The sequence below is a fragment of the Carya illinoinensis genome, chromosome 3, assembly GCF_018687715.1.
Source record: "Carya illinoinensis cultivar Pawnee chromosome 3, C.illinoinensisPawnee_v1, whole genome shotgun sequence".
NCBI lineage: Eukaryota > Viridiplantae > Streptophyta > Magnoliopsida > Fagales > Juglandaceae > Carya > Carya illinoinensis.
In genome coordinates, this window is record NC_056754.1 from 50,856,673 (window position 1) to 50,883,343 (window position 26,671).

Sequence of the window (26,671 nt, forward strand, 5' to 3'; positions counted from 1 at the left end):
ACTGAATGTATAGATTAATAAAGCTGTATCTATTTCTAATTATTTGAATGTGTCTACTAATTGTGCATATTTATGGCATTTAAGATTAGGCCATATAAATAAAAATAAAATGAAAAGAATATATAAAAGTGGATTACTGCCACAAATAAACTCATAATTTTGATATATGTGAACCATGTATCAAGAAAAAATGAGTAATAAGTCTTTTTTCAAAAGTTGAAAATCTACATATTTACTTGAAATTGTACATTATGATATTTGCGGACTTTTTAAAACAAAAACTCATAAAGGAATGGAGTATTTAATTACTTTCACTTATAACTATTCAAGATATGGTTATATCTACTTACTCAAACATAAAATTGAGGCAATTGAAAATTTTAAAAAATATAAATTAGAAGTAGAAATTCAATTAGGTAGGCCCATTAAAGGTTTGAATAGTGATAGAGGAGGTGAATTTGAAACTTTGGATGATTTCTGCATATTGAATGGTATAAGACATATTTATATTATGTCATATAAGTCTCGACAAAATGGTATTGCTGAAAAAAGAAATAAAACTCTATTATATTTGATGAGATCAATGATAGCATATGTTGATCTACCAGCACGTTTTTTAGGTGAAACACAGCGGCATATATATTAAATAGAGTTGAAATCAGACCAAAACCTTAGACCTTACCAGATATAGACATGACATAACTCAAAATGTGGGGGTGTAAAGCACAAGTGCTTATTCCAAGCCCACTAAAGGATAAATTAAAAAATAAAACCTGGGCATGCAAACTTATTGGGTATGTAGAAAATGAAAGTGGTTATAGATTTTATCATTCTGATAGAGGAATTATAGAAAGTAGAGATGTTGTTTTCTTGAAAAATATAAATCTTGTTAATCCAGTTGATCAAATAAATTTATTAAATGATCTAGAGAATCAACAGATCTCTACTGGGTCTGAAAATGAAAGTTCTAATATTATAATAATAAAATTAAAAGAAAGTCAGATGAAAATCAGTATTCAGGTATTGATATTGGAGACAATGGGAGTAAAAGAAACAGACAATCATCGATATTATTTCAAGATCATTATGTACTAAATACTAGTTTAAAAATTTTAGAAAATGATCTTGAAAATTTTTATAAGACAATCAATAGTGTCATTTCATATAAATGGCTTCAGGCCATGAAACATTAAATAGAATCGATAAATATAAATAATATTTGGGAGTTAACAAATCTTCCAAATGATAGAAAAGTTATTGGTTGCAAGTGAGTTCTTAGAAGAAAATTTAAAGTTGATGGAAGTTTAGAAATGTATAAAGTAAGGTTAGTAGCCAAGGAATATACCCAAAAACTAAGTGTAGTATTCACCTATGGCGAAGTTCATCTCCGTAAGGATTATCATGTCTATTGTTACCAGGATGAATTTGGAATTACATCAGTTAGATGTAAAGATAGCTTTTATTAATGGTGAATTAAAAGAGAATATCTTTATGATTCAACCAGAAGGATTCCAAATTAAAGAACATGAAGAAGAAGTCTTTAGGTTGAAAAAATAGTTGTATGGACTTAAGCAATCTTCAAGACAGTGGTACTTGAAATTTCATCAAGCTAGTTTTGAAATGGTATTTGAAATGAGTTCACTAGATCACTGTTTATACATATGGAAAAATGATAATGAAGTGACATTATTAGCATTATATGTTGATAATATATTTAGATTAAGAAAAGTATCTAGAAAAAGTACTTAAAATATTTGGTATGGAAAATTGTAAACCCTTAAGTACACCTGTTAGCAAAGACCATACTTTAAACAAAAGCAACAAACCATACTTTAAATAAAAGCATGTGCACAAAAGATAAAGAGGAAATAAGCGAAATGCTTAAAATTCCCTATTCCCAAGTTGTGGGAAGCCTCATGTATGTAATGCCAAGTACGAGACTAGACATTTGTCATGCAATAGGATTGGTAAGCAAATCCAATCCAAGTAAGGAACTTGGCAAACAGTGAAGCGTATATTAAAATATTTACAATATACCAAAAATATGAAATTATGCTTTGAAATCAATGATCTAGAATTAATCGGCTATAGTGATGCTGATTTTGGAAGTAATGTAGATAATAGAAAATCTACAATGGATATATATATATATATATATTACTATTTGATGGAACAACCATTTCTTAATTGAGTAAAAAATAAGGTTGTGTTGTTAAGTCTACTATGCAAGCATAATATATTACTTATGGTACTACAGTGAGTAATGCGGTGTAGATAAAATGCTTTATTGAAAACTTAAATCTAGGTGCATCCATAAAACTAGTCAATGTGTTTTATGATAATTAGTCTGTCATCTCATTAATAAAAATGAGAACATAGAGTTCCAAAGGAAACACATTGATGTGTATTATCACTATATTTTAGATATAGTGGAGAGATGTGAGGTCAAAGTTAATTTTATTCCCTCGACCGATATAGTAGCAAATCTGATGACTAAGGGATTGTCTATAGAGAAATTCAGAGAACATGTGACTAACATGAGATTAAGAGATACCTAGGTGAAGCAACCTCATGGTCGATATGCATAACTTAGGAAATTATAAGAAATGCCTAGAAAAACAGAGTTATGGTGATACCCAAATAAAAATTTTAGTCATTTGTAAAGTCACTGATAAGGTGATTAACAAAAACCTTAGGAATAACCTTAGGGTGAGTACTTGATAAAATTTTAGTACAGGTTGATTAACCAAATAATCGGTTAATCATTTGTGAAGTTGCTAATAAGGTGATTACGGAAAGCCTTAAGAATAGCCTCTAGAGAAAGTACTTAACAAAAATTCAGTGCAGGTCGATACGTGTATCATGTATTTGGCTGAAGTCTTCAATTGTGATAGGGATATTGATTATTGATCCAGTCACGAAGAATTAATGACATTAACTAATTTTTTAGTGAAATGAATTCACCCTTTATATATGGTCAGTGGGAGCACATATGGTGGATGGTGCAGTCAGATAAGGTAATGATAGAAACGTGCACTCGTAGAGGCTTGTCATGCTTTGATGACAATCTGCAAAAGTTTGCAAATGAGAGTTGAGTAGTGAAAAGCTTATATTGGTACCAAGGTAAAATATTCAACAAGATTATAACCATTTTGTGTGATCAAGTAGGAGATGTAATTCTAAGGAGTGTGATCACCAAACAGTGTATCCCTTAAAATGTCACACTTTCTATGATGATGATTAAGAAAGTGTCAAGAAACACAACTTTTTTATTTAGTCAAAAGGTTGTGTCACTTGTTAATAATTGTGTAATTTACCAACCATTGTCTTACCAATGATGGTGCCCTTTACCAACCAGTGCCTCATGATCTATAAACAAAGATCATTTGTGCACAATGAAGTGTCACCATATTGTCGAATCTTTGCCTAGTTTTCGTTCATCATCATTCTCCATAATTCTACACCATTGTCTCTTATAATACTTATAGCAAACACTTGTACTAGAGTACTTTTTATTAAGAAACGGTACTACTCAAGCTATTTTACATTTGATTTTTTTAATAAGAGTAATGTTAATTACAAGTCATAAATATAATATTTGGGTAGACTTTTTATAAAAATATGGGTTCCACAAAAAAATATTTTTTTACACTTTTTCATGGGATCCAATTTTTACAGGGACAATGCTAGGGCTATGGAGAAAGGTGACTCCTACATTAATTGTATTAATAGTGCAAATTAGTAAATTACACTTTTTTTAAACATTTTTTAAACTACTTTAAACATTTAAAAAAATTCAAAAACTCATTAAAAAATACTTTTTTAACCATGAAGTTAAAAAAAAAAAAAAAAAAAAAAAAAAAAAAAAAAAAAAAAAAAAAAGAAGAAGAAGAAGATTGGTCACTTTTGGAGGGCACCATTCTCGGTGGCCCAAGCATTTTTCTTCTTCTAAAAGAACTGTGCAGAAGCTTGTTTATTTAAGACTTGTACAAATCTCTTTTTTTTTTCTCTTTCTAAATGATTTCTCTTCTACACATGAGCTACGTACTCTCTCTTTGCAAGTAAAGAAGAAGACGACAACAACCAAAAAGGATATTATATCTTTTTTTTTTTCTCAGCTAAAAAATGATATTATTTCCATAACTCAAGATATAGAAAATACTATTGACAAGTAGTTTATCAACTTATTAGGGACATAAAACAGAAGTCTATGGTAACGGAATATCACGAATTTTATGTAATGATTTTCACTCTTCAACTAAAAAACTTCGTATGTTTTGTGTTCCCCTTTTTTCGCACAAGCCTCACAAAAATCATTTTTCCTCCTTGCAAGAGGTGGATTCCTACAAAAAAAGTTGGGCTGGAACAAAATCAGATTTTCTCGGCCGCGTTACGAATCCAAACCATGAAGTTAGCCCAATCAACTCTCCCACCCCCCACCCTCCCTCCCCCTTCTCTCTCTCTCCCCCTTATTTTCCACTTTCTTCCTGTCTGACCTGAATGAAAAACGAAAGATTTTCATCATCAATATGCAGTGAGTAATGTTACTATACATATCCGGAATGAATTTCAAATAAGGAAAAGAATCAATGCAGTTGGTGGATTTTTGAATTGCTGGCATCATCGTTTTGTTCAAGTAGACTTGTGACCAATCCTTTCCACAAATATCATAGGCTACTTCCATCAATGAGTTAATGGTCATTGATGTTTTCATGGCCAGGATTCAATGTAGTCCCACAAGACCCCAATATTTAAGCTAAATAGAAACGAGGGATGCACCATTCCGTGAGAGGAGCAATTTCATCCATATCATCTCACTATCAAGCTATTTACAAAATAATGGAGATGAGTGGCATGCAACTTTGTACACTGAGTTTATGACTCTGGCTCTCAGTAGCCAATGGGTGCCAGCAATATGGAACTTATCATCACGCTAAAAGGGGAGAGCACAGATCAATATATATAGACCCAAGATAGGATAGGACTGCACTGCACATAATTGGTGAATTTCGAGACTCGATAACTATAAGCGTCTTTCTTTTAGTTTGACAGCTACAAGGCAAGACAGCAGGACTTGAGGAGTCAGAGTGGAAGATAACTACAGAAGAGGTATTGGCATAATCCATAAAGTGTTAACAATATATACTTCCTGGCTGGAAACCCACTAATGATTTGTATGAGTTATAACCAAATGGTTTTGATAAGAATTTGACTTAAACTTATATAGTATATAATTAAACAGTTTTGACAAGAAATCTTGGCCAAAAACCACCAATGATCAGAATAGTTTGGACATTTGCTTTTAGATCATATTCCAAAATCTGTTAAGAGGATCTTCCAAATATCAACTCCATGTATTGGATTTTTTTTCTTCGTTTTGGTCCAATTGGATTGAACTCTCGCTGCTTTGTTAAGTTTTGATTGGGTTTAATTTACAGATTCAGGTAAATCTTAAATGTTTTGAGGCAATCCAACAGATATGGATCCTAGGTGTGTCAAAACTTATACTGGGCCTTGAATACTGACCAAGTTATATTTCTGTTCCAGAGAAGAATTTCATTATGAGTAAGGCTAAATACGATCAATATAGAAGCCCTATTAAACCATTCACCCGATTTCACACTTAACTTACCAAGCAAGATTACAATTTGGTTTCCTTTCAACTCTTAACTGTCTCTCTAGGTGTATAGTCCATGAGCCAATGTTATCCATCAGTGGAGCAAAACAAGAAGGAAATAAAATAAAGAATATTGGTAAGTCCTGTTTGGAGGAAACCCTACATACCATTAATTTAACAAGACTTAATTTGCAAGATAAGTTTAAAATTAAGTTTCTTGCAAATTAAATCATTCCGTGTCAGTGGTGTGGAGGGTATCTTTCTCACCAGCATGAAAATATAACTTTTCAATTGATATGCTAAAAAATACAGAAATATAGAGATTTTTTTAACAAAATATAGAAAGAAACGTAACTACAACATAAGTTTTTTATTAATCTCGTGGAAAGGAGGGGACAAAATTTTAGCCAATGATCTTTCTTAACTAAAACACTCCAGTAATCTACCTTAATTTTCTGCGTAAAACGACAGTAGAAGAAGAAACACTCGAGACTCGAAATGAGGAAACAATCCAATGGTTGGAAGTATAACAGCTCTAACTACATTTTCTTTCTCTCTCTCTCTTTTTGAAAAGTCTCTAAACTCCACCAAATTCCTTGCCGAGAGATTTTGACATGAATATTTAACCTTGGATAAAAGAAGCCAGACAGCTATTAGCCTATATAAGTCTCATTTGAGTAAGCACTCCACCATCCACCCAACAAATAACCAACAACGAAAAGTTCCAAGCAATTCAAGCAGGCCATCAACCCGGAAAAGAAACGATCAAAGACTTCATCAGGTAAACCTGAAACAGGTTCCACAGGGCACCAAATGTTCCTATCCAATCAACTGGATAAAATCTGTAGGTAACACTCCCTCCTACAAAGCCGGAAGAGACAATACTTCCACAGGATCATCCCAGAGACAAATTAAGTGTCAAAAGGAAAACCCTGAACCATCCCCAACTAAAGGGATATTTACCCACAGAAGCTTTCCAAATAATTCAAAATAGATCATATGAATTAGAAAGACTCGTTCCAATTTGTTTTATTCATCAGTTAAATAAAAGGAAAGATAATGCATATAAGACCTGCGCCATTGCCACAATGAACACAAGCCATTCATGTGCAGGTACACAAGTGTATACCGAGTCCATTTCTTTCGAGTCTTATATTTCATATCTTCTGCCCACATCATTTATTTTTTGTTTCCCTCAAATCAGTGTATCAATTTATCTAGAAATCAACTATTTTATTCAATGAATGGAGTAAACTTGCAGTGTAAACTAAATTAGTCGCAATAATATCTGCTAGATGTTGCAGGATGCAATGCCTTAAAACTACAAGCTATACTATTCTCTCATTTAGTCATTTAACCACTTGGATTAAATCAAACCAAGGTTTTCTTTCCCATTCACATTTTACACCACTGCAACTTCCTACCATCTGTTTCTAAAATTTTACAATGAGAGCAACAGAGATTTGGAGGTCAGAAAACGGAAATAACAACATATCCCAGGGCATCTTGTATGTCAAAGCATATGCAATACAAAAGTGAAAGATTGTCTACAAACCTTGCCTTTTAATATGACCAGGAGACCACTTGGATGGGAGCTCTATTTGCCAGTAAAATTACCCGTCATCATTATAACCAGAAGGTGCCTTGCGCTTCCTATTTGTTGTCTCCATATTCTGACCTTCACTCTCTGTATTCCACTTTCTTGAAGTGGAGTCATCGGGATCACAAGCAACCCTCCTTGGAAAAAAACTGAACTCCTTTTTTGTATGTGGAGACAAATCACTGAACTTTCCCCCCTCTTGAGAACAGGTCGAACCAACATCTTCCACTTCACATGCTGAACTCTTTTCAATGCCCGTACATGACTCTGAAACTAGACCCAACCTCAAAGACAAATCGCATTCTCTCTCTTGTGGCTTCTCTTGGGTGTCCAGGACATTCACTTGCATTAATCTATTTGAAGCATTTTTAGTATTCTTAAAGGAGAACGGGTTCTGGAAGACACCCCTTTCAGCAGACTCTCCCGTTGCCGCAAGAATCGGTTTGCCAATATATATAGGCTTAGAATGTGGTTTTTCTGGTATCTGGGAGCCTAATTGGGACCCTCCATTTGGATAGCGAGTTCCATAATACAATGGATACACTGTACCCAAGCTCAGTAGGGTGTTTCTTTCCATTATCAACGGGTTAGGGACGGCAAGAATGTTCTCTACCGAGAGAGGGTAGTTGCAAGGGGCAGTGAGGTTAGGATTTGGATTGATCTGGCTGTTGGATTCTGAAATCAGACAAGCAGGATTCCTGGTGGTGGTTTTTGCAAGGTGTAACGGATTTCCAGAGTGAAATGGCGACAATGGGCGTTGTTCACAACTAGTTTTATCTAAAATTATAGCAGGTGCAGAGGCGGGTTCTTGTGCTCTCGGGGTGAGGTAACTCCTAGGATTACTGAGCCGTTGGCTTCTCGAAGCCCTCACAGGAATGCAACCCAAGTTAAGGGCAGCTGAACAACATAGGAGGAAGAATAAAAGGAAGCAAATACAAATTACAAACTGAATTAAATTCCAGTTTGAACTACTTCTCAATGCAAATAACTGAGCTTGATCTAATATTCTTTTCGCAGAGAAAAAAACATCATTGCAACTTGTTTCCAGAATAAAATGATGTAGAACAATAAATCAGTACCTTCTATACATGGCGGCAATAGCTCACCGGTTTCGGTGTTCTCGTCTTTCCGAATGATAGTGTTAACGGCATCATTTACTCTGTCCCATAGTGTTTCAAGATTCATATACTCAGCCTAGGCAATGAAAGTACGTACGCAACATCAGTACAAAGCACAAAATCTAGATTTCTAAACATGCGCACGCACACAGGAAAAGATCAAATGATCTCTAAGCAAAACGAAGAAGATAGACCTCGGAGTTTGCTTTGGAGTACATGATTTCCTCTGCTTTCAGGACAACAATAGGAAGCTTCTCTTGCCATTCTTTGTTCTTTTTAGTTGCAGCGCTGTGAGACTCATTGACGACCCTAATCAAACATGTGGTGGGCACCGAGTTAAAAACACATGTACAGCATCAAAGAGCGAGAGATTGATCGAAATAGAGAAGACCCAGAACCTGAAAATCTGTTGAATAATAGAACCTCTCATGGGTTGGTGTCTGTCGCTGTGCCAAGCTCTCCTAACACACTCATAAGGTCTAGGGCCCGGCCGCGGCATCCTCAATAGCAGCAGCGACTCAGTCTGACCACAGCGAGATGGTAGAGAGAGTGACAAAGAGAAAGAAAGGCGCTTTATCGGTGGGGAAGGAGGCGTAGGGCTCTACGTGGGGGTTGCCGGGTTAACTCTACTTCTGCGTTCCTTGTGCACTTCCATCTGCCAAGTTGCAATGGGACAGTTTAGCTGGGCGGGACAGTTGTGCTGCTTGTGCACTTTCACCATTTTCTGTTGTCTTCTCCAATAATTAAGAAACTTTACCACACTTTGATGTTCAATCTTTTCTTAGGTGTACGGGGGTCACCTCTTGTGAAAAGGAGAGTTAAAGAGGTGGGTATCAAAAAGTACTACAGGCCTACTCCATCTCTAAAATCTCCCTCCTAAACCATCACCTTTTGTCTTTCTTATTTATTTTCTTTTCTTCCCTCTGGAGTCTGCACCCATCCCATTTACCCAACCTTTCCTGCATTTTATTCACTTTACTATGTTATTGCAATGAAAAAGAAGTTTGTTTTTCTCTCTCTCCCTCCTTCCTACCCTGCTAATAGTCCCCTCTCCCCCAGTGCTGCTGTTCTTTGACTCATTTTACAAAAACTTTCCGTAGCAAATTAAGCATTATTTTGTATTTTTTAAATGATTGGATCATTGAAAAAAAAAAAGTAAAATTACATATATGCAATGCAATGTAACAAAAATGAATCCTTTTTTTTTTGCAGGCTGGGTGGATTCTTCGATAAAACACACTGGGAAACCTTTTTGCAGCCCCAACTATGCGTGACGATGGCCTAATAGCACACTCTCACTGTCTTTGATACGGCCCTGACAATACACGGGTCTTCCCCCCCACTCACTCATGTCTTGTCCACTCTTTGAAAATGGCTTCACTGATACAACCCCTTAACCTCTTTCTGCAAATTTTGGCAGTCCAACATCTGACCCTACTTACCCCAGAGGAAACACTTCTGGCCCTCCTCCTAAAGAAGTCCCTCACTGATACATATGCTATCAGCCTATCACTGCGTTTTTTCTACACACTAATCCAAACGGACCCAACCGGTGACCATCTCAGCTTCAACTGCAAGCAGTTAGTGTGCTCAGATTTTTCTGAATTGTGTTCAATTTTAGCTCAGTTTAAAGTTATACAATCTAGAAAGTCATGAAAGGATGCTCTAGAACTATGACTGGTCACTTATGCAATCTTTTTGGAGGCATGATTCGCATGAATGTAATTAGGGAGACAATGGTTGTGACTAGAGAGGGATTCAGGAAATGTGCTCCTGAAATAGCTAAAACAAGCAATTTGAATTCGAGTTCTATTGACATTCCAAGTAACTGAAGTAGTTAGAAGTTGATTATGTAATTGGTGTTATCTAATTCCCGATTGGACTTGGGGATATTAAAAGGATCCCTCAACCTTATCCGTCAAAGTGGGTATCTTTTGGGATAAGATGAATTAATAGTGCTGCAAGATCATGAAAATCGATTGAAGTGCAGCTATTTAAAAATATCAATAATGTTTCAGAGACACCTCATTAGAGAATTTGGATCCAAATCCCTACTCTTCAAATTAATTTTCATTTATTTCAGTGTTTGTTTTGGTCGGGGGTTGAGCAAAATAAAGAAAGCGGCGGCCTATAAAAAAATAATGAAAAGGACACAATTATCAGCATTATTATTTAAAATGTTTTTTCTTTTAATCCAACGTTCCCCCTCCCATCGACATCAATTAGCCTTCATTCTAAAAGGAAAAGATTTCGTACCAATTAACTTCATTCAAAAAGAATAGACTGTCGTACCAACATGAGTGATCAAAATTATTTGTATTTTACTGGCTCCATTCAAGGACTGTCACTTACCCATAACTCAATCTTGTCCTCCTCCGACAATCTTGTACAGTTCCCATGCAAAAAGCCGACCACCATGTCAAGTGAATTGGCCTTGTGCTGAAGCTTTCCGACCATATTTTCAGGGTAATTTTAATACCTTTTTTCCTGTCTCAAACTAATCCTATAGGAATGATACAGGACTCCTCACATGGTCTCACATACATATTGATGGAGACTTTACAAAAACTTACTTTACCGACACATTGTTAGGTCGACTTTCATTCCATCTGCAACAACTATATATCAGATGGAAATGTTGTGTGGGTTGAGTTGGCCTCCTTTGGTATTTTACTTGCTCTCTTTTGTATCTCATGGATTATGGAGTTATAAAAAGGCATATATGGAATTCTCATGTTCTTCCATGTGATGTGATAGAGAGATAAAAGTATATTGAGCAATTTGCCACTACTTTTATACTCCGTATATATACGTGTTGGTGATGGTCTGTGTCTTTTTAATAGTTTTATTCTCTTATTTATTTTGCTTTTGTTTTAAAGGGACGTTTGCGTCACAAGAATTATACAAATAGCAATACACGTTTTGTTTTTATACACACAAAACATCTTATAAAAATAAATTTATAAACTGAAATAATTTCATATTATACGTTAAATCTATTTTATAATAAAGTAGTTTTATAATCTAATATACCATATCAATCTACGTCAGTTTGTGAATCTACTTTTATAAAATCTCTTTGTGATTAGAATATTTCTCTTCATTAAATATTTGGGCAATATTAGACCAATAAAAAGATCTCAATTGTAAGATCCTAAAAACGGGTAGACACTGCAGACTTTTTGTAGTTTAGATGTGGAATATACTAATGTAAGTAGTTTTGGATGTAAAATATAAAATCCTCATTAGTTGAGAGGTGAAACTTGTATTTTATACATTAATAAATGATGACGTATATACATATATATCCTCTTCAATGCTCTTTCTCCATAGCACCTGCAATCATGAAATAAGAGAGAAGAAAAAACAAGATTTTGAGGTGAAGAAAATTGCTAATTTGTTATAAGAAAAGTTAAAATTGTTTATTTGTGACCAGTTATTTCGTGTAAAAATAAATATTGTCATCGCATATAATCATTTTCATCGTAAATAATTTGTCACAAATACTCGTATTTGTTATAATGTAAAATGATTCAAGTATAAAGTACACAATCTAATTAAGTTTCATCATAATTAAGATGAATCCTCTTAAGGAATAGTTCCAGCCTGCTTTGCATCATCACCATACATTTGGTCAAGAATCAGCACCAATCCCATGGCGAAAGCACTATCAAACCCTGGCTCAAGACACAGCAAGAAAACATCCTTCCCAAGCATCACACATGTTGAGGGGTCCACTTTTCGTTTGATCCGAGCCACAGGTAATATTTTTCTTGATGCGTTCTCCACACAAGTCTTGTAAACTGTACAACATCGACGTGGGTAAGAGCCTTCGATTTGGTACTCCTCTGAAACATCACCATGAACCTCTATCATCAATCTAGACCGTCCAATTATGGATGATCTAGATACACTAAAAATCGAGTTTTGATTATCTGCTTTGTCTCCTCTGTACCCTTCCCACCTTTGATAAAGACTCGGCTTCTATTCCACAACACCAACACCCTTTCTTTCATTATTCACTTGGTATTAGAATGTGACAATGTGTAGTACATTTAAATTTATAAGTCTGATAAATAAAGATAAATGCATGATTATTATCTAAACTGGATACTCAAATGATCTAAATAAGGAAACAAGATCACGTGGAGTCTATAGTATTTAATAATGTCTTTATGGGACCAACCGAGATGTGGACTCTACACATTTATCACACCAGTCTTCGAATATGACCTACATTCGATATAGATACAAGTAAAGAACCCCAATCCGAAAGAATAGTACTAGTACTTATTCTATTATAAATAAAGAAAATACTTTAATCACAACTGAATTATATAAAAGTAATTTCACAAATTGATGTGATATAATATAGTTCGTTAAATTATAAAATTACTTTTATTGTAAAATAGATCTAACAGATCAGATGAAATTACATCAGTTTGTAAAATTATTTTTGTGTGATTCTTTTATGGATGTAGCAGTACTCTATAAATAAATCTTGAGAAATACTTTAGTCACGAAAAGATAATATAAGAGGAAACTCATAAACTAATGTGGAAAGATAGTATAAGAGGAAACTCATAAACTGATGTGGTATATTAGATTGTAAAACTATTTTTAATGCAAAATAGATCTAATTAACGTATTATTTGAATTATATTAATTTGTGAGTTTATTTTTATGGATCTCTTTGTAGTTGTAGCACTTATCATAAATCTTATAACAATTAACTAATTATCTTAATGATTTTTGTGATTCATTTTAAAATTATATCCCATCACAAAACATAAGTTCATGATCTTTATTTAGATTGACATTTAAATATTTTATTCTTTAGTATTGTTGAGTATATTGTAAAATTTAGGACTAGATATAATCAATAAACAATATTAATTTAGGATAACAAGGCACGTTTTATTGCTTTCTCATATATAAGAAGGGCTGATTGACTTTTTATTGGAGATGTGCAAATTGAGGAAATTAAAATAAGAGAGGGTAAGTTGTAGTTTCTTTTTAAAAAAATATTATACAATACAATTTGATGGGTTTGTGTATTATTTTTTTAAAAAAATTATTATGTTTAAAAAGTAAGAAAGCTACTATGTAAATTAGTAAAAAGATTGAAAGATATGACAATTATCCTTCAAGCATATATCTAACATGCACATATATTTTTAGTAGGATAATGCTTATCCCACGTAGAAAAGTCATCGATGGTGGCTATTGATTCCGCCTTTTTTAATTTAGTGATTTAGAAAATATTTTTAAATAATATTATGAATTGTTATAAAAAAATATATAAAGATATTAAAAAATGTACCAAAAAAAAACACCAATATTAAAAAAAAAAAAAAAAAAAAAAAAAGGTAGCTATCTTCGATAGCTTTTCTCTGTGGATCTAGTAGGGTCCTTTTTAGTATAAAGATTGAAAGATATGACAATTATCCATCAAGAATCTACAAGCACATATAGTTTTAAGTCTAACTTAAAAAATGACGTTTATTCTTTCATAAAAAAAATGCACTAGTCATATACTGAATACTCTAGAGATCTATATCAATTTCTTAAATGGTTAACTCAATTTGAAAGGAAAAAAAAAACTCAATTAATATCATAAAATTATATTGAAATTAAAAGAAAAAAAAAACTCAATTTTAAAGTGGCTAAAGCAGGATGTGACATAGTTATATCATAAACCTTTCGAAGAAGAGTAAGGAGGCATTTTCCGGAGGAATCCATGAGAACGAGCTCGTCTTTGGGTTTGGAATCGGGGCCGTACGAGTCAAACCGGAACAGAAGCATCCCTTGTGGATCATACACGATGAAACCGTCACCAGGGAAGAAGACGGAGGTCTTCCGGACTGTAAGAAGGGTCTCTTCAAGGAAGCAGAATTTCTCATCCACGATCATGACAACCTTGTCTATATTCATTGCCACCCAAAAACTTTAAGATTTTAGAACAGCAAACCAATAGTATACAAAATCGATGGAAATATGCAGATTGCATAATCATCCCAAGTGGGTAATTTATGCCATTTAAATGAACGCATGGGAGTTATGCCCTTTTTTCCTTCGCTATCTATATGTCTTTTTCTGAGATGCCTCGCGAGTTGGAGGTCATGAATGCAAATCATTCAGTTCATGTATAGTTTCCATACATAATGCTACTATACATTGGATTTGACATATATATATATATATATATATAATGAGATAAGTAGGCCAGTTTGGGTACCATTAATTTATATTTTCATTGAGTTTCTAGACAAAGAATATATTTCAATAACAATTTATATATAAAGGAAATATATCGTCTATCTAAAGGGTCAATACTTGACACAAGATTTAAGTGTACGTGATCGGTGTTGTAATCATTTGTGCATGGCAAAATACAATGGTGATCTATCGTTTATATATTCATCGCGATCATATATACATCTAATTTTGAATTTCCTATTCAATTAACTTTATTGTCTCTATGAGAAAATTACTTATTTGTACCCAAATATTTCTTGCAAAAATAATTATTTTTTATTAAAATGAATCTATTTTCGTCACAAATATTTTGTCACAAATGCTCATTTTTCTTGTAATATCTATAGAGTGATCAAAGGAACATTTTTTTCCCTAAATAAAAATGAGTAGAAGATGGTAATCAAATATGGTTTTTATATTTGTATGTGATCATATTAGCATTGATCTATCCGTTGAAAACCGAAAATGGATGACTTAGGGTATGTATGGGGCATGAGATGTTTCATCTTGTTTTTAAACATAATTCAATACAAAATTGTAAAATTAATCATTACAATTTTTTTAAACTTTTAAATAAAAAATAAAAAACAATTCTAACTTTTTTAAATCTCCAAATAAAAATAATATTATAAAACTATATTATTAGAATATTTGAGTTTTATAATATTTTTTATTCATTTTTTTCTCTCACTTTCCAAATTCTAAAAAATACTCAATTCAAACTATTTTATTCACAAAATTTTCATCTTATCTCACTCTCTAAACCTGCCTAGACAAAAAAAGCTACAGACAACCCTCGAATAAGGTTCGAGAACTCTATCTAGTGATTTTTGAGACTATGATAATAAATGCTATCCCCTTTTTTTATTTTTGACAATATAGACTGTGCTTTTTAATATTAATTATCTTATATTTCTTAAGGGTGAGAAAAAGAGAAATACTTTTTGCAGTCGGCAGATGCAGTCGACTGTAAAAAATTGAATTAATACGGGACCTACATGAATAAAAAAAATTTTTTTTTTATTCATGTAGATCTCCCTGAATATAAAAAGAAAATTTTATAATTTTTTTTATTTATTCCGTACAACTGACTATACGCCGACTGCATTTACCGACTATATGTAACAAAGCCCTAAGAAAAATTACAGCGGTGGTGGTGGGTCGCTGAGAAAATTAGCATGCCAACAAATAAAAGGATGCATTGTTGCTAGAATTATTGTTGATGTATCCAGTTGATGTCTCTCCTAATTAGGTGCTTGCAGTTGTCACTGATACAAAAAGCTAAACACATATATAGTCATAAAGTTGTCATATATATATATATATATATACACACACACGATAAATACTTTAATTATAAAAAAATCTCACAAAAATATGCCTTGATTTGTTTTAATTTCTTTTCTTCATAATTCTATTTATAATCGACTTCTTTTATCACAGTATAATATAACGATATATACACACATTTTTCCAAAATGAGACATGATATTTCTTTTATAGGTAAAATTAAAAATATATAGGTGCATGTTTTAGAAAAATAAAATTATTCTTTATTTTAAATATTTTCATCCTTAATCAAATTTACTTATATAATATATTTTAAATAACGATGGTTACTTTAACCATAATTATTTTAAATGTGAACAAAAAAATAATAAAATTAAGTTGAATAGTAAGTGATGTTACATGTCATCGTAAGGTTACATGAATGCTTAGTGATGTGAGATGAAGGAATAGAGTACTTGCCAATAATGTATGTCTTTTCTTATCAACATGGTTATCCTTTTTCTTTATAGAGTTTTTCTTCTGCTTAGCAGTGTTATATCGCATATCTGTTGATGTAGATTTCTATTTTTCATTTTTTTTATTTTTTTTCTCGGAGTGTATGGCTGTTGATTATAATTTTTATTCTTTTTATAGCTAAAATTTGGGATATCTCTTTGAGAACTGCTATAGCTGGCCATTCTTTTTGGATCTTTGACGAATGATCTTGCTTGCTTAAAAATTAATTAAAAGCCATATGTCGGATGCAGTGTGGGTTGGTATGATCTCGTTATTTTTTCCTACTTAAATTTGTAGCATTATGTTTGTTGCCTTACAAATGTAAACACCAAGTTTCTACTTCTGTAGAGACTGAAGTAACTCCCACAACATTTATTTATGGTCTCATAAATATTTTATATATCTATCCAATTTATTTTAAGGAGTTGTTTGGAAAAATTTTAATTTTTAATTTCATTTCATCTCATCTTATTCCATCTTTTTTTTTTTTTCAAATATCATTCAAACACAAACACTTTTAAACTAATTATTACAATTTTTTCAAATTTTTAAATAAAAAATAATTAAACTTTTTCAAATCTCAAAACAAAAATTATATTAAAAAATTATATTCTAACAACGTTTTAACTTTATAATATTTTTATTTATTTTGTTCTCTTTATCTTTTTCCAAAACCCAATAAATATTTAATTCAAATTATCTAACTATTATTTACAAACTATCTTACAACTATTCACAAAATTTTCATATCATCTCATTCTCCAAATATCTCATCTCCTTTAGGATAAGAGAAGTGACTTATATCAAATGGTTCAGACATATATGTAGGATTGTTCACCCGGATTTTGATTCAGGTACTGCGTATACTCAACTCAGAACTTGGGTCTCAAACTAGACCCGGAACTCGATTTGAAATCGAATATTTTGAAACCTGGAAATTTGGATTCCAGGCTATACTAGTTTTTATTTATTTATTTATTTATTTATTTATTTATTATTATTATTATTCTTATTATTATTATTTTTTTTTACAAAAGTCTATATGTTATTAATTTTTTTTAATAAAAAATGTTGTTGAAAAGTATAATTCTTTTTATATATAAAAGCCTATATTTTACTAAAGTTTTTCCAAGAAGTCATGTTGAAAACTATAATACCAATGCATTGAAAATTTTCTATACTAATAAAGATATATTAAAATAGAAAACTAAATTTTATGTCAAAAATAAATAAAATTATAAACAACTAATTACCTTTTCAACTAAATCAAAATGCATGTAAAAACAAAATGCAATATGTTTTTATACTTAAAGCTGAGGTTTTTTTTTTTTTTTTTAATCTATATAAACCTAGGATTCAAATATTATACCTGGCGGGATCGAGTATGTTTGAGTTTTGAAATGAGGATTTTGTCCCAAGTTTGATCTGGGCTAGAAATTATAATATAATTGAAATTCGGTTATCCGATAACAGGTTCCAGACTGCCTGAAAAAAAATCCAGCTTGAATAAACAATCTAGCACGTATCGTGTAAAAAATTATACTCGATATCATAGGGTGGTGGCTTTTTTGTAGCTTTCATGTCTCCACATTTTGCATCCTGTCATTTATTTTAAAAGATGTTAAACCAAGGCTAAGATGGGTTGGCACTTCCGTCCCCGGTCGAGAATTTTACTTTAGCCACTGTCCTTCTTTGCTAACTTTTGGGCCTATGTCACTCTAACGAAATGTAAAGTGGGCCTCTAGTTTAAAGCCCATGTGAGAAGAAAATATTTATTTTGTGTAAAATATTGTATAATCAACTCGGTAGTCGGTGGTGAAGTCGATAATAAAAAGTCGTCATAAGTGTAATGAGAACGGATAAAAGAGAAATAAGTGGTAAAGTCGAAGAAAATATGTCATACATTTTGAAGGAAAAAAAAAATTGTATTTATTTTGTATTCATCGGTGCGTTTTGAATGACGAGTGAATGAAAAGTAAAAATAAGAGTGGACGGACATATATAATTATATATAATTTAAAAGTCACATATCTAGTCATTGAAATGTACGAAGAATATAATAATAAATTGAAAAAATAATAATATTTACAGTTTTAAGATATGTAAATTCCGTATATTCACTTTAAAAAATGAGTAAATCTAGAATTAATATGAAAAAATAATTTTTTTAATAGTAAATCTCATTTTTTTCAAAGAAAATATGCAGAATTTGTATATTCTAAAATTGTATTTAACATTACTCTAAATTAAAGGAAATAGAAAATGTTGCCCAGATGACTAACACAAGAGGGGGGGTGAATTGAGTTGTATTAAAAAAAATAACAATTATAAATCAAATATATAAAATATAAACAAAATATGAAATAACAATAAATATAAAGAGTAAGGGTAAGAGAGAAGCAAACTCAGTATATTAACGAGGTTCGGCCCCACTGCCTACGTCCTCGCCTCAAGCTACCCCTTGAGGATTCCTAAATTCACTATTCAACCTCCTTAAGGTGGAGATAGAAACCTATTACACCTTTGAACAATACCGCTACAAAGGATCCGTGTAGAACACCCTCTACACTTGCAATCACCTTACACGTGGTGATTCAACTATTCCCTGTGTAGAATACTTTCTACACACACAAGGGTTATACACACCCTTTTTCTGATACAAAAGCTGATAGTGGGTAGGTTATCAGAAAACACTCCTCAACGAGTGAAATAAGAACAATACAGCGCAAGCTATATCTCTCAAAATGAACAAGGATTAAGGCTCAATGTTTAGAGAAGAGAGAATGAAAGCTTTGAATGAATGTTGTATGCTCTTGGTGTTGTGAATGTGAAGCTCTCAAATGATCTATTTATAGGCATATGAGACTTCATATTCAAATTTAAAAAGATTCACATGTCAAAGACAACATCATTCACTTTTTCAAAAAATTCAAATAAAAGGTTCTTCTTTTTCAATTGTCAAAGACAACATCATTCACTTTTTCAAAGAATTCAAATAAAAGGTTCTTCTTTCTCAATTGTCAAAGACAACATCATTCACTTTTTCAAAAAAATCAAACCTAATATTTTACTTTTGGCATATGACAAAATGAGCACACTTTCATTTTCAAAAAATTCAAACCTAATCTTTTACTTTTTGTATAAGTCTAAAAAAGCATCAATCACTTTTGAAAATATTCAAATAAAACATGCACATGTGAAAGATGACAATCAATCATCTTTAATATTTTCAAAGTTCAACCCTTTAATCAAGGCATGCACATGCAAAAGATGACAATCAATCATCTTTCAAAATTTTCAAATTTAATTTTCAAAAATATTCATGCACATGTGGAAAATGTATTTTAATGCTTTATGATAAAATATTAATTTTGAGCATTAATCCTAATTTCGAATTTTGAAGAGATTTACAACATTACTCTATAATTTTAATGTGAACTTGTTCCCTTCTTGCTCATGCTTGTTTCCTTGATGTGCTTGACTCCATTATGTAGACAACTTGAGCTTGAGACTTCTTTATTCTTTGAATTCATTTGTTATCATCAAAATCCATGTGTAGATTTATAATCACATGAAACTTGAAATCTTGAGTTCAACAATCTCCCCCTTTTTGATGATGACAAATATTTGATAGAACTTGAAACCTATATTAATACTTAAGCTCCCCCTGAAAATATGCGTTAGTTTTTCAAGCAAAAGTATAAATATAATTCCAAGCATATATAACAAGTTTAGCAATTTAAACAATGTTAATGTTCTAGTCTAACACTTCTCCCCCTTTTGGCATCATTAAAAAGGATCCGCAACAAGAAAATGGACTGAAGAAAACGATGCGTTTAATAGTCACTGTAGATAGTTGAAAAATGGAGCCGTCCGTGACCCGACAAGTGCTGCAAAGCCTCGAGGCCTAACTCTATGAATTTAATACGGCTGAAGATTTAAACAATCGCCTGATGTTGTTGACAAACGGGATTGAAGGCTCCGAGTTTCTATAAAAAAATGATCATTTTCATCTATCGGATGCCAAAAAAATAATCACTTCTTGACCTGAGTTCTGTTTTTCCACAACGATAGAATGGCTGAGCAATTCTCTTCCACTAATGTTCCAGACTTGAATCAGGAACCCTTGACGCATCAATCATCAATCTTCTCTCCTGAGGCCGTCAATACCATGATAGGAGCAGTGAACCGTTTTTCTAGTAAGGCTGATTCTGAGATTATTGCAGAATCAAGAATGCTCAGTAATCAATATGCCGCCTCTGTTACGATCATGTCTCGAAGGTTAATGGCGAGGGTGAGTGAGATTGATCATCTTAACATGCAAATATCTGAGTTACGACAGAAGCTTGCTAATAAGGATAGTGAGAATAAAAGGTTAAAGCAAGAAAACCAAGAGTTGAAAAAATTTGCAGATTGGTATGCTCATGATCTGCAACCACGAATAGAAGAGCTGGAACGAGAAAGGGTTCAGATACAAGGTCAACATCGGCAGATAACAGCAGAGGTTCATCGTTTACTAGAAAAATAGGGACAATCTACTGTTAATCTCGCTGGCTTAGTAAGAAAACTTTTGACAATGTGTGTCCAGCATATCTTGTATTTCTTTTGACTAAATAAGATTTGAAGAGAAAATAGTTTGTCTTATTCTTTATGCTATCTCTATAAAATCAGTCCTGAAGTTCATCTAATCCGCATCAAGTTTTCATCTCATCTCTATAACTCATTTGCATTCCTTCAGCATTCTCGTTTTAAGCCTTCTATTCTTTTCTCAATGGCTCATTCTTCTAACATTTCTCTAGATCCATCCATGAGGCATTCTGCATCTCAACCTCCTGTTCTTTCTGCAGCTACCATTGGTGCCATGTTGCAGCAAGAAAATAATAATCTGACTAATAAGTCAGATTCTGATGCTATTTATGACTTGGTGAGTCTTGGGACTCGCTACTCTTCCTCTATTGTGGCTTTTTCTCAGCGGCTACAAGCCAAAAATCACGAAGTTGAAAAGCTCAAAGAACAAATTGTTGTACTTCAACAAATTGTTCAAGAGTCTCACACAAGGGAAGGAATCATTCGGCAGAAGAATAAACAGTTGAAATCTTTATTAGATTCTTCATTCCGCTTGCCGGTTCCCATGAATAAGAATGACATGATATTGTATGAAGAGAATGAGCGTCTCAAACATGAGGCTAAGAATCTCAAATTTATGTAAAAGTATTAAAAAAAATCTATCTCTATTTTTATTGACTCTGGTCTATCTTTTAAGAGATATTCATAGCATGCATCATACCTATTTCTCTTCTGATCATACATAATCTATCTTCTGGTAAAGGTTTTGTGAAAATATCTGCTAACTGATCGTGTGTGTTTGTGAACTCTAACATTATATCACCTTTTTGCACATGATCTCGAAGAAAATGATACCTTATTTCAATATGCTTAGTTCTAGAATGTTGTATTGGGTTCTTTGAAAGATTTATAGCACTTGTATTATCACATTTGATTGGAATGTGATTATACATGAGTTTAAAATCTTCAAGTTGTTGCTTCATGTAGAGAACTTGAGCACAACAACTACCCGCAGCAACATATTCTGCCTCAGCAGTAGATAGTGCAACAGAATTTTGTTTTTTACTAAACCAGGAAACTAATGCATGACCTAAGAAATGGCATGCTCCACTAGTGCTTTTTCGATCTATTTTACAGCCAGCATAATCTGCATCTGTGTAGCTGATTAGATCGAAAGATGTGTGCTTAGGGTACCATAACCCTAGGTTAATTGTACCACTAAGATATCTAAGAATGCGCTTAACTGCAATTAAATGTGATTCTTTTGGAGATGATTGAAAACGTGCACATAAGCACACACTAAACATAATATCTGGTCTACTGGCTGTTAAATATAATAAGCTACCAATCATACCTCGATATATCTTCGAGTCAACTGGCTTACCGGATTCATCTTTATCAAGTTTAGTTGATGGGCTCATTGGTGTTCCAATTTCCTTAGCATTTTCCATCCCAAACTTCTTCAGTAATTCCTTAATATATTTTGATTGATTGATGAATGTCCAACTTTTTGCTTGCTTAATTTGCAATCCGAGAAAGAATGTAAGTTCACCCATCATGCTCATCTCAAATTCTTCCTGCATAGTCTTAGCAAAAACTTGACACATATTTTCATTAGTAGCACCGAATATTATATCATCAACATAAATCTGAATCAAAAGAATATCATCATTTTCATATTTAATGAAAAGAGTTGTGTCGATTTTTCCTCTTGAAAAACCTTTTTCAATCAAGAAACCACTGAGTCTCTCGTACCAAGCTCTAGGAGCTTGTTTAAGTCCATATAGTGCTTTTGTGAGTTTGAAAACATGATTTGGGGAAATATGATTTTCAAAACCTGGAGGTTGCTCAACATATACCTCTTCATTTATAAAACCATTTAAGAAAGCACTTTTAACATCCATTTGAAAAAGTTTGAAATCTTTATAACAAGCATATGCAAGTAGCATTCGAATAGCTTCTAATCTTGCGACAGGTGCATATGTCTCATCATAATCGATTCCTTCTTCTTGATTAAAACCTTGGGCTACAAGTCGAGCCTTATTTCTAGTAATGACTCCAGACTCATCTTTCTTGTTTCTAAAAACCCATTTTGTTGCAATAATAGTATAATTTTTGGGTCTAGGAACAAGTGTCCAAACATCATTTCTTTCAAATTGATTCAACTCTTCTTGCATAGCTAGAATCCAAGATTCATCAAGAAGTGCGTCATCAATATTTTTGGGTTCAATTTGAGATAGAAAAGCAGTATGATTACAAATATTTCTAAGAGATGATCGAGTACTTACACCTTGTGAAGGTTCTCCCAAAATTTGTTCCACTGGATGATCTTTCACAAATTTCCACTGTTTGGTTGCATCTTGTATTAAATTTTGATGATCTTTCCTGATGGCTCCATGTTGAACTTCCTCTATTGCTTTCTCTTTGTTGAGATTGAGACTTTCTGTGTTATTTATACCTTCTATTTCTTCATCAATAGATTTCTTGGAGAGTGGAGAATTAGATTCATCAAATACTACATGCATAGATTCTTGTACAGTTAAAGTCTTTTTGTTGAATACTCTATAAGCTTTACTATTAGTAGAATACCCGAGAAAAATACCTTCATCAGATTTTGCATCAAACTTGCCTAAATTATTTCTGTCATTCAAAATAAAACATTTGCATCCAAATACATGAAAGTAACCAATGTTGGGCTTTTTCTCATTCCAAAGCTCATAGGGGGTTTTATCTAATTTAGACCTTAACATAACTCTATTTATAACATAACATGCAGTACTTACCGCTTCGGCCCAAAAATAACTAGGCAAGTTGTTCTCATTGAGCATTGTTCTTGCCATCTCTTGAAGAGATCTATTTTTCCTCTCTACTACCCCATTTTGTTGAGGAGTTCGAGGAGCAGAAAAATTATGAATAAAACCGTTTTCATCACAAAATGTTTCAATATTTTTATTAACAAATTCTTTTCCCCTATCACTTCGGATACTTGAAATAGTATAGCCCTTTTCATTTTGAATTCTCTTGCATAACTTGGTAAAGGCATTATGTGCCTCATCTTTATGAGCAAGAAAGATGACCCAAGTATATCTAGAGAAATCATCAACAATAACAAATGCATAATATTTTCCTCCTAGACTTGCAACTCTATTTGGTCCAAAAAGATCCATGTGTATCAGTTGCAATGGTCTAGTAGTGGAAATATGTTTCTTAGTTTTAAAAGAAGTTTTTGTTTGTTTACCAAATTGACATGCATCACAAATTTTGTCTTTAAGAAAATATGTTTTTGGTAAACCTCTCACAAGATCATTTTTTGAAAGTTTGGAAATAAGTTCCATGTTGGCATGACCTAATCTTCTATGCCATAACCAACTAGTTTCATTTTGAGCTGACAAGCAAATAGCATCTTGTGAGGTAATTTCTTCAAAATCAATTGTATAAACATTATTGTTTCTAAAAGCAATAAAACAAATATTACAATCATGATCATTTAAAATAATGCATTTATCCATTTTAAAAGTAACTGTAAATCCTTTATCACATAATTGACTTATGCTTAAAAGATTATGTTTTAAACCTTCAACAAGTAGAACATCTTCAATTATGAGAGAAGATTCATTACCAATTTTACCTATTCCCACGATCTTCCCTTTCGAGTTGTCTCCAAATGTCACGTGTCCTTCTTCTTTAGATCTAAGATCAAAGAACTTAGTCTTGTCTCCCGTCATGTGTCTTGAACATCCACTATCTAAAAACCACTTATTTTTGCTTGTGGATGACTTCATGCATACCTATAAAAACAATTAAAATGATTTTTCTTGGTACCCAAGTTCTTTGGGTCCTTTATTTATTAGTATTAGAAGAAACAAGATTTTTAGGCACCCATATGGCCCTAATAGTCATTGTATGATTTCTTCTAATAGGACAAGTATGATAATTATGACCATTTCTATTACAAAAATTACAAATAGCATGTGACATATATGAAAAACTTGAATGATTATAATAATATCCTTTTTTGACAAAATTATTTTTATGAAAAGAATTTTGAATATTAGTCTTTGAGGTAGAATGATTATCAAAGAAATTTTTATAAGGTTTGTATTTTTGTTTTGGCATATATCCCAAACCTGCCTTGTCAAAAACACATCTTTGACTACCAAGAAGTTTTTCAAAATTTCTTTTTCCATTCGTAAAGTTTTCAACAATATTTTCTAAATCGGTTTTCTTCTTATTCAATTCAAGATTTTCATCTTTCAAAATGATACTTTCTTTTCTTAAAATTTCAATTTCGTTTGTTAAAGAAGAATTTTTCTTTTTCAAAGCAGTATACTTGATACCCAATTTTTCAAATTCCTCATAAATATCTTCTAAAACATTTTGCAATTCTTCATATGAAGGATTTTCAATATTATCAAGATTTGTTACCTCAATGTCATCTTTAGCCATAAGACAAAGATTTGCTGATTCTTCATTGCTTGCTTCACTATCTGAGCTACTTGAATCATCATCCCATGTAGCTTTCATTGCTTTCTTGCCCTTGTTTCGATCTTTCTTTAGCAGAGGACAATCTGGCTTGATATGACCAGGTTTATTGCATTTATAACAAATTAAAGTGTCGTTTTTACCTGAATCTTTCTTGGAAAACTTTTTGAAAGATTTCCTCGGAGGAGTTCTATTTTTCTTCAAGAACCTCTGAATTCTTCTTGTTATCATCGCAACTTCTTCATCTTTATCGTCATTTTCCTCATCTTCATCACTTTCACTTTCATGAGGAACAGCTTTAAGTGCTAAGCTCTTCTTTGGCTTTCCTTCTTCTTCTCCTCTTTTCAATGTGTACTCATGGGTGATAAGTGACCCGATGAGTTCATTGACTTCGAGCTTCTTGAGGTCTCTAGCTTCAAGAATCGCTGTAACTTTTGATTCCCAACGTTTTGGTAAAGAGTTGAGAATTTTTCTTACTATCTCCACCTTGGAATAAACTTTGCCAAGAGCTGTCAAGCTGTTTATGATGTTAGTAAAACGAGTGTGCATACTAGAAATAGATTCATCATCATTCATCTTAAACATTTCATATTCATGAGTAAGAATATAAATTTTTGATTCCTTGACTTGCGAAGTTCCTTCATAAGTTACTTCCAAGTTATCCCAAATTTCCTTTGCCGTAGCGCAATTCATTATTCTATTAAACTCATTTCCATTAAGAGCATTATATAATAAATTCATAGCAGTTAAATTTAAAGTATAAAGTCTATCGTCTTCACGATCAAACTCTTCTTCTTCCTTTTTGACCTTTACTCCACCAACCACTTTTGTTGGAATATAAGGTCCATTTACAATACATTTCCATATTTCTCTACCTTGAGCTTGAAGAAATATTCTCATTCTAACTTTCCAGAATGAGTAATTATCTCCACAAAAGAGTGGAGGCCGACTACTAGATTGACCTTCACCAAATGAAGCTGCAATGTTAGCCATAAGATCTTAACTCAAAAGATAGTTAATCTTATAATAGAGCTCTTAGCTCTGATACCAATTGTTGCCCAGATGACTAACACAAGAGGGGGGGTGAATTGAGTTGTATTAAAAAAAATAACAATTATAAATCAAATATATAAAATATAAACAAAATATGAAATAACAATAAATATAAAGAGTAAGGGTAAGAGAGAAGCAAACTCAGTATATTAACGAGGTTCGGCCCCACTGCCTACGTCCTCGCCTCAAGCT

General features: G+C 32.5%; 3 protein-coding genes across 3 annotated transcripts; all 3 read right to left on the bottom strand.

Moving 5' to 3' along the window:
• Positions 1-6,961: 6,961 nt before the first annotated feature.
• On the bottom strand, positions 6,962-9,387 carry LOC122305154. Its single transcript, XM_043117488.1, has 4 exons — positions 8,734-9,387; positions 8,530-8,644; positions 8,297-8,411; positions 6,962-8,114 (listed from the first exon to the last, which is right to left on the bottom strand). The coding sequence occupies exons 1-4, from the start codon at positions 8,832-8,834 to the stop codon at positions 7,231-7,233; spliced, it is 1,215 nt and encodes a 404-aa protein (XP_042973422.1). The 5' UTR covers positions 8,835-9,387; the 3' UTR covers positions 6,962-7,230.
• Positions 9,388-11,788: 2,401 nt separating this feature from the next.
• Positions 11,789-14,349, bottom strand: LOC122305774 (protein LURP-one-related 5-like). The gene is made up of 2 exons (XM_043118324.1): positions 14,036-14,349; positions 11,789-12,319 (listed from the first exon to the last, which is right to left on the bottom strand). The coding sequence occupies exons 1-2, from the start codon at positions 14,267-14,269 to the stop codon at positions 11,924-11,926; spliced, it is 630 nt and encodes a 209-aa protein (XP_042974258.1). The 5' UTR covers positions 14,270-14,349; the 3' UTR covers positions 11,789-11,923.
• A 7,359-nt stretch (positions 14,350-21,708) lies between these two features.
• On the bottom strand, positions 21,709-26,386 carry LOC122304931 (the record flags this gene model as incomplete). Its single annotated transcript, XM_043117192.1, has 3 exons — positions 21,709-22,908; positions 23,449-24,693; positions 25,787-26,386. Coding segments are annotated over 3 exons (3,045 nt in total), but the record flags the coding sequence as incomplete, so codon positions are not given.
• Between the last annotated feature and the right edge of the window lie 285 nt (positions 26,387-26,671).

Coding starts and splice junctions, on each gene's coding strand:
- LOC122305154 (XM_043117488.1), bottom strand. CDS start 8,834: ATGCCGCGGCCGGGCCCTAGACCTTATGAGTGTGTTAGGAGAGCTTGG. Junction 8,645..8,733: donor ATTATTCAACAGATTTTCAG/GTTCTGGGTCTT, acceptor ATGTTTGATTAG/GGTCGTCAATGAGTCTCACA. Junction 8,412..8,529: donor ACTCCAAAGCAAACTCCGAG/GTCTATCTTCTT, acceptor TTCATTGCCTAG/GCTGAGTATATGAATCTTGA.
- LOC122305774 (XM_043118324.1), bottom strand. CDS start 14,269: ATGAATATAGACAAGGTTGTCATGATCGTGGATGAGAAATTCTGCTTC. Junction 12,320..14,035: donor TCCTTACTCTTCTTCGAAAG/GTTTATGATATA, acceptor GTTGTGGAATAG/AAGCCGAGTCTTTATCAAAG.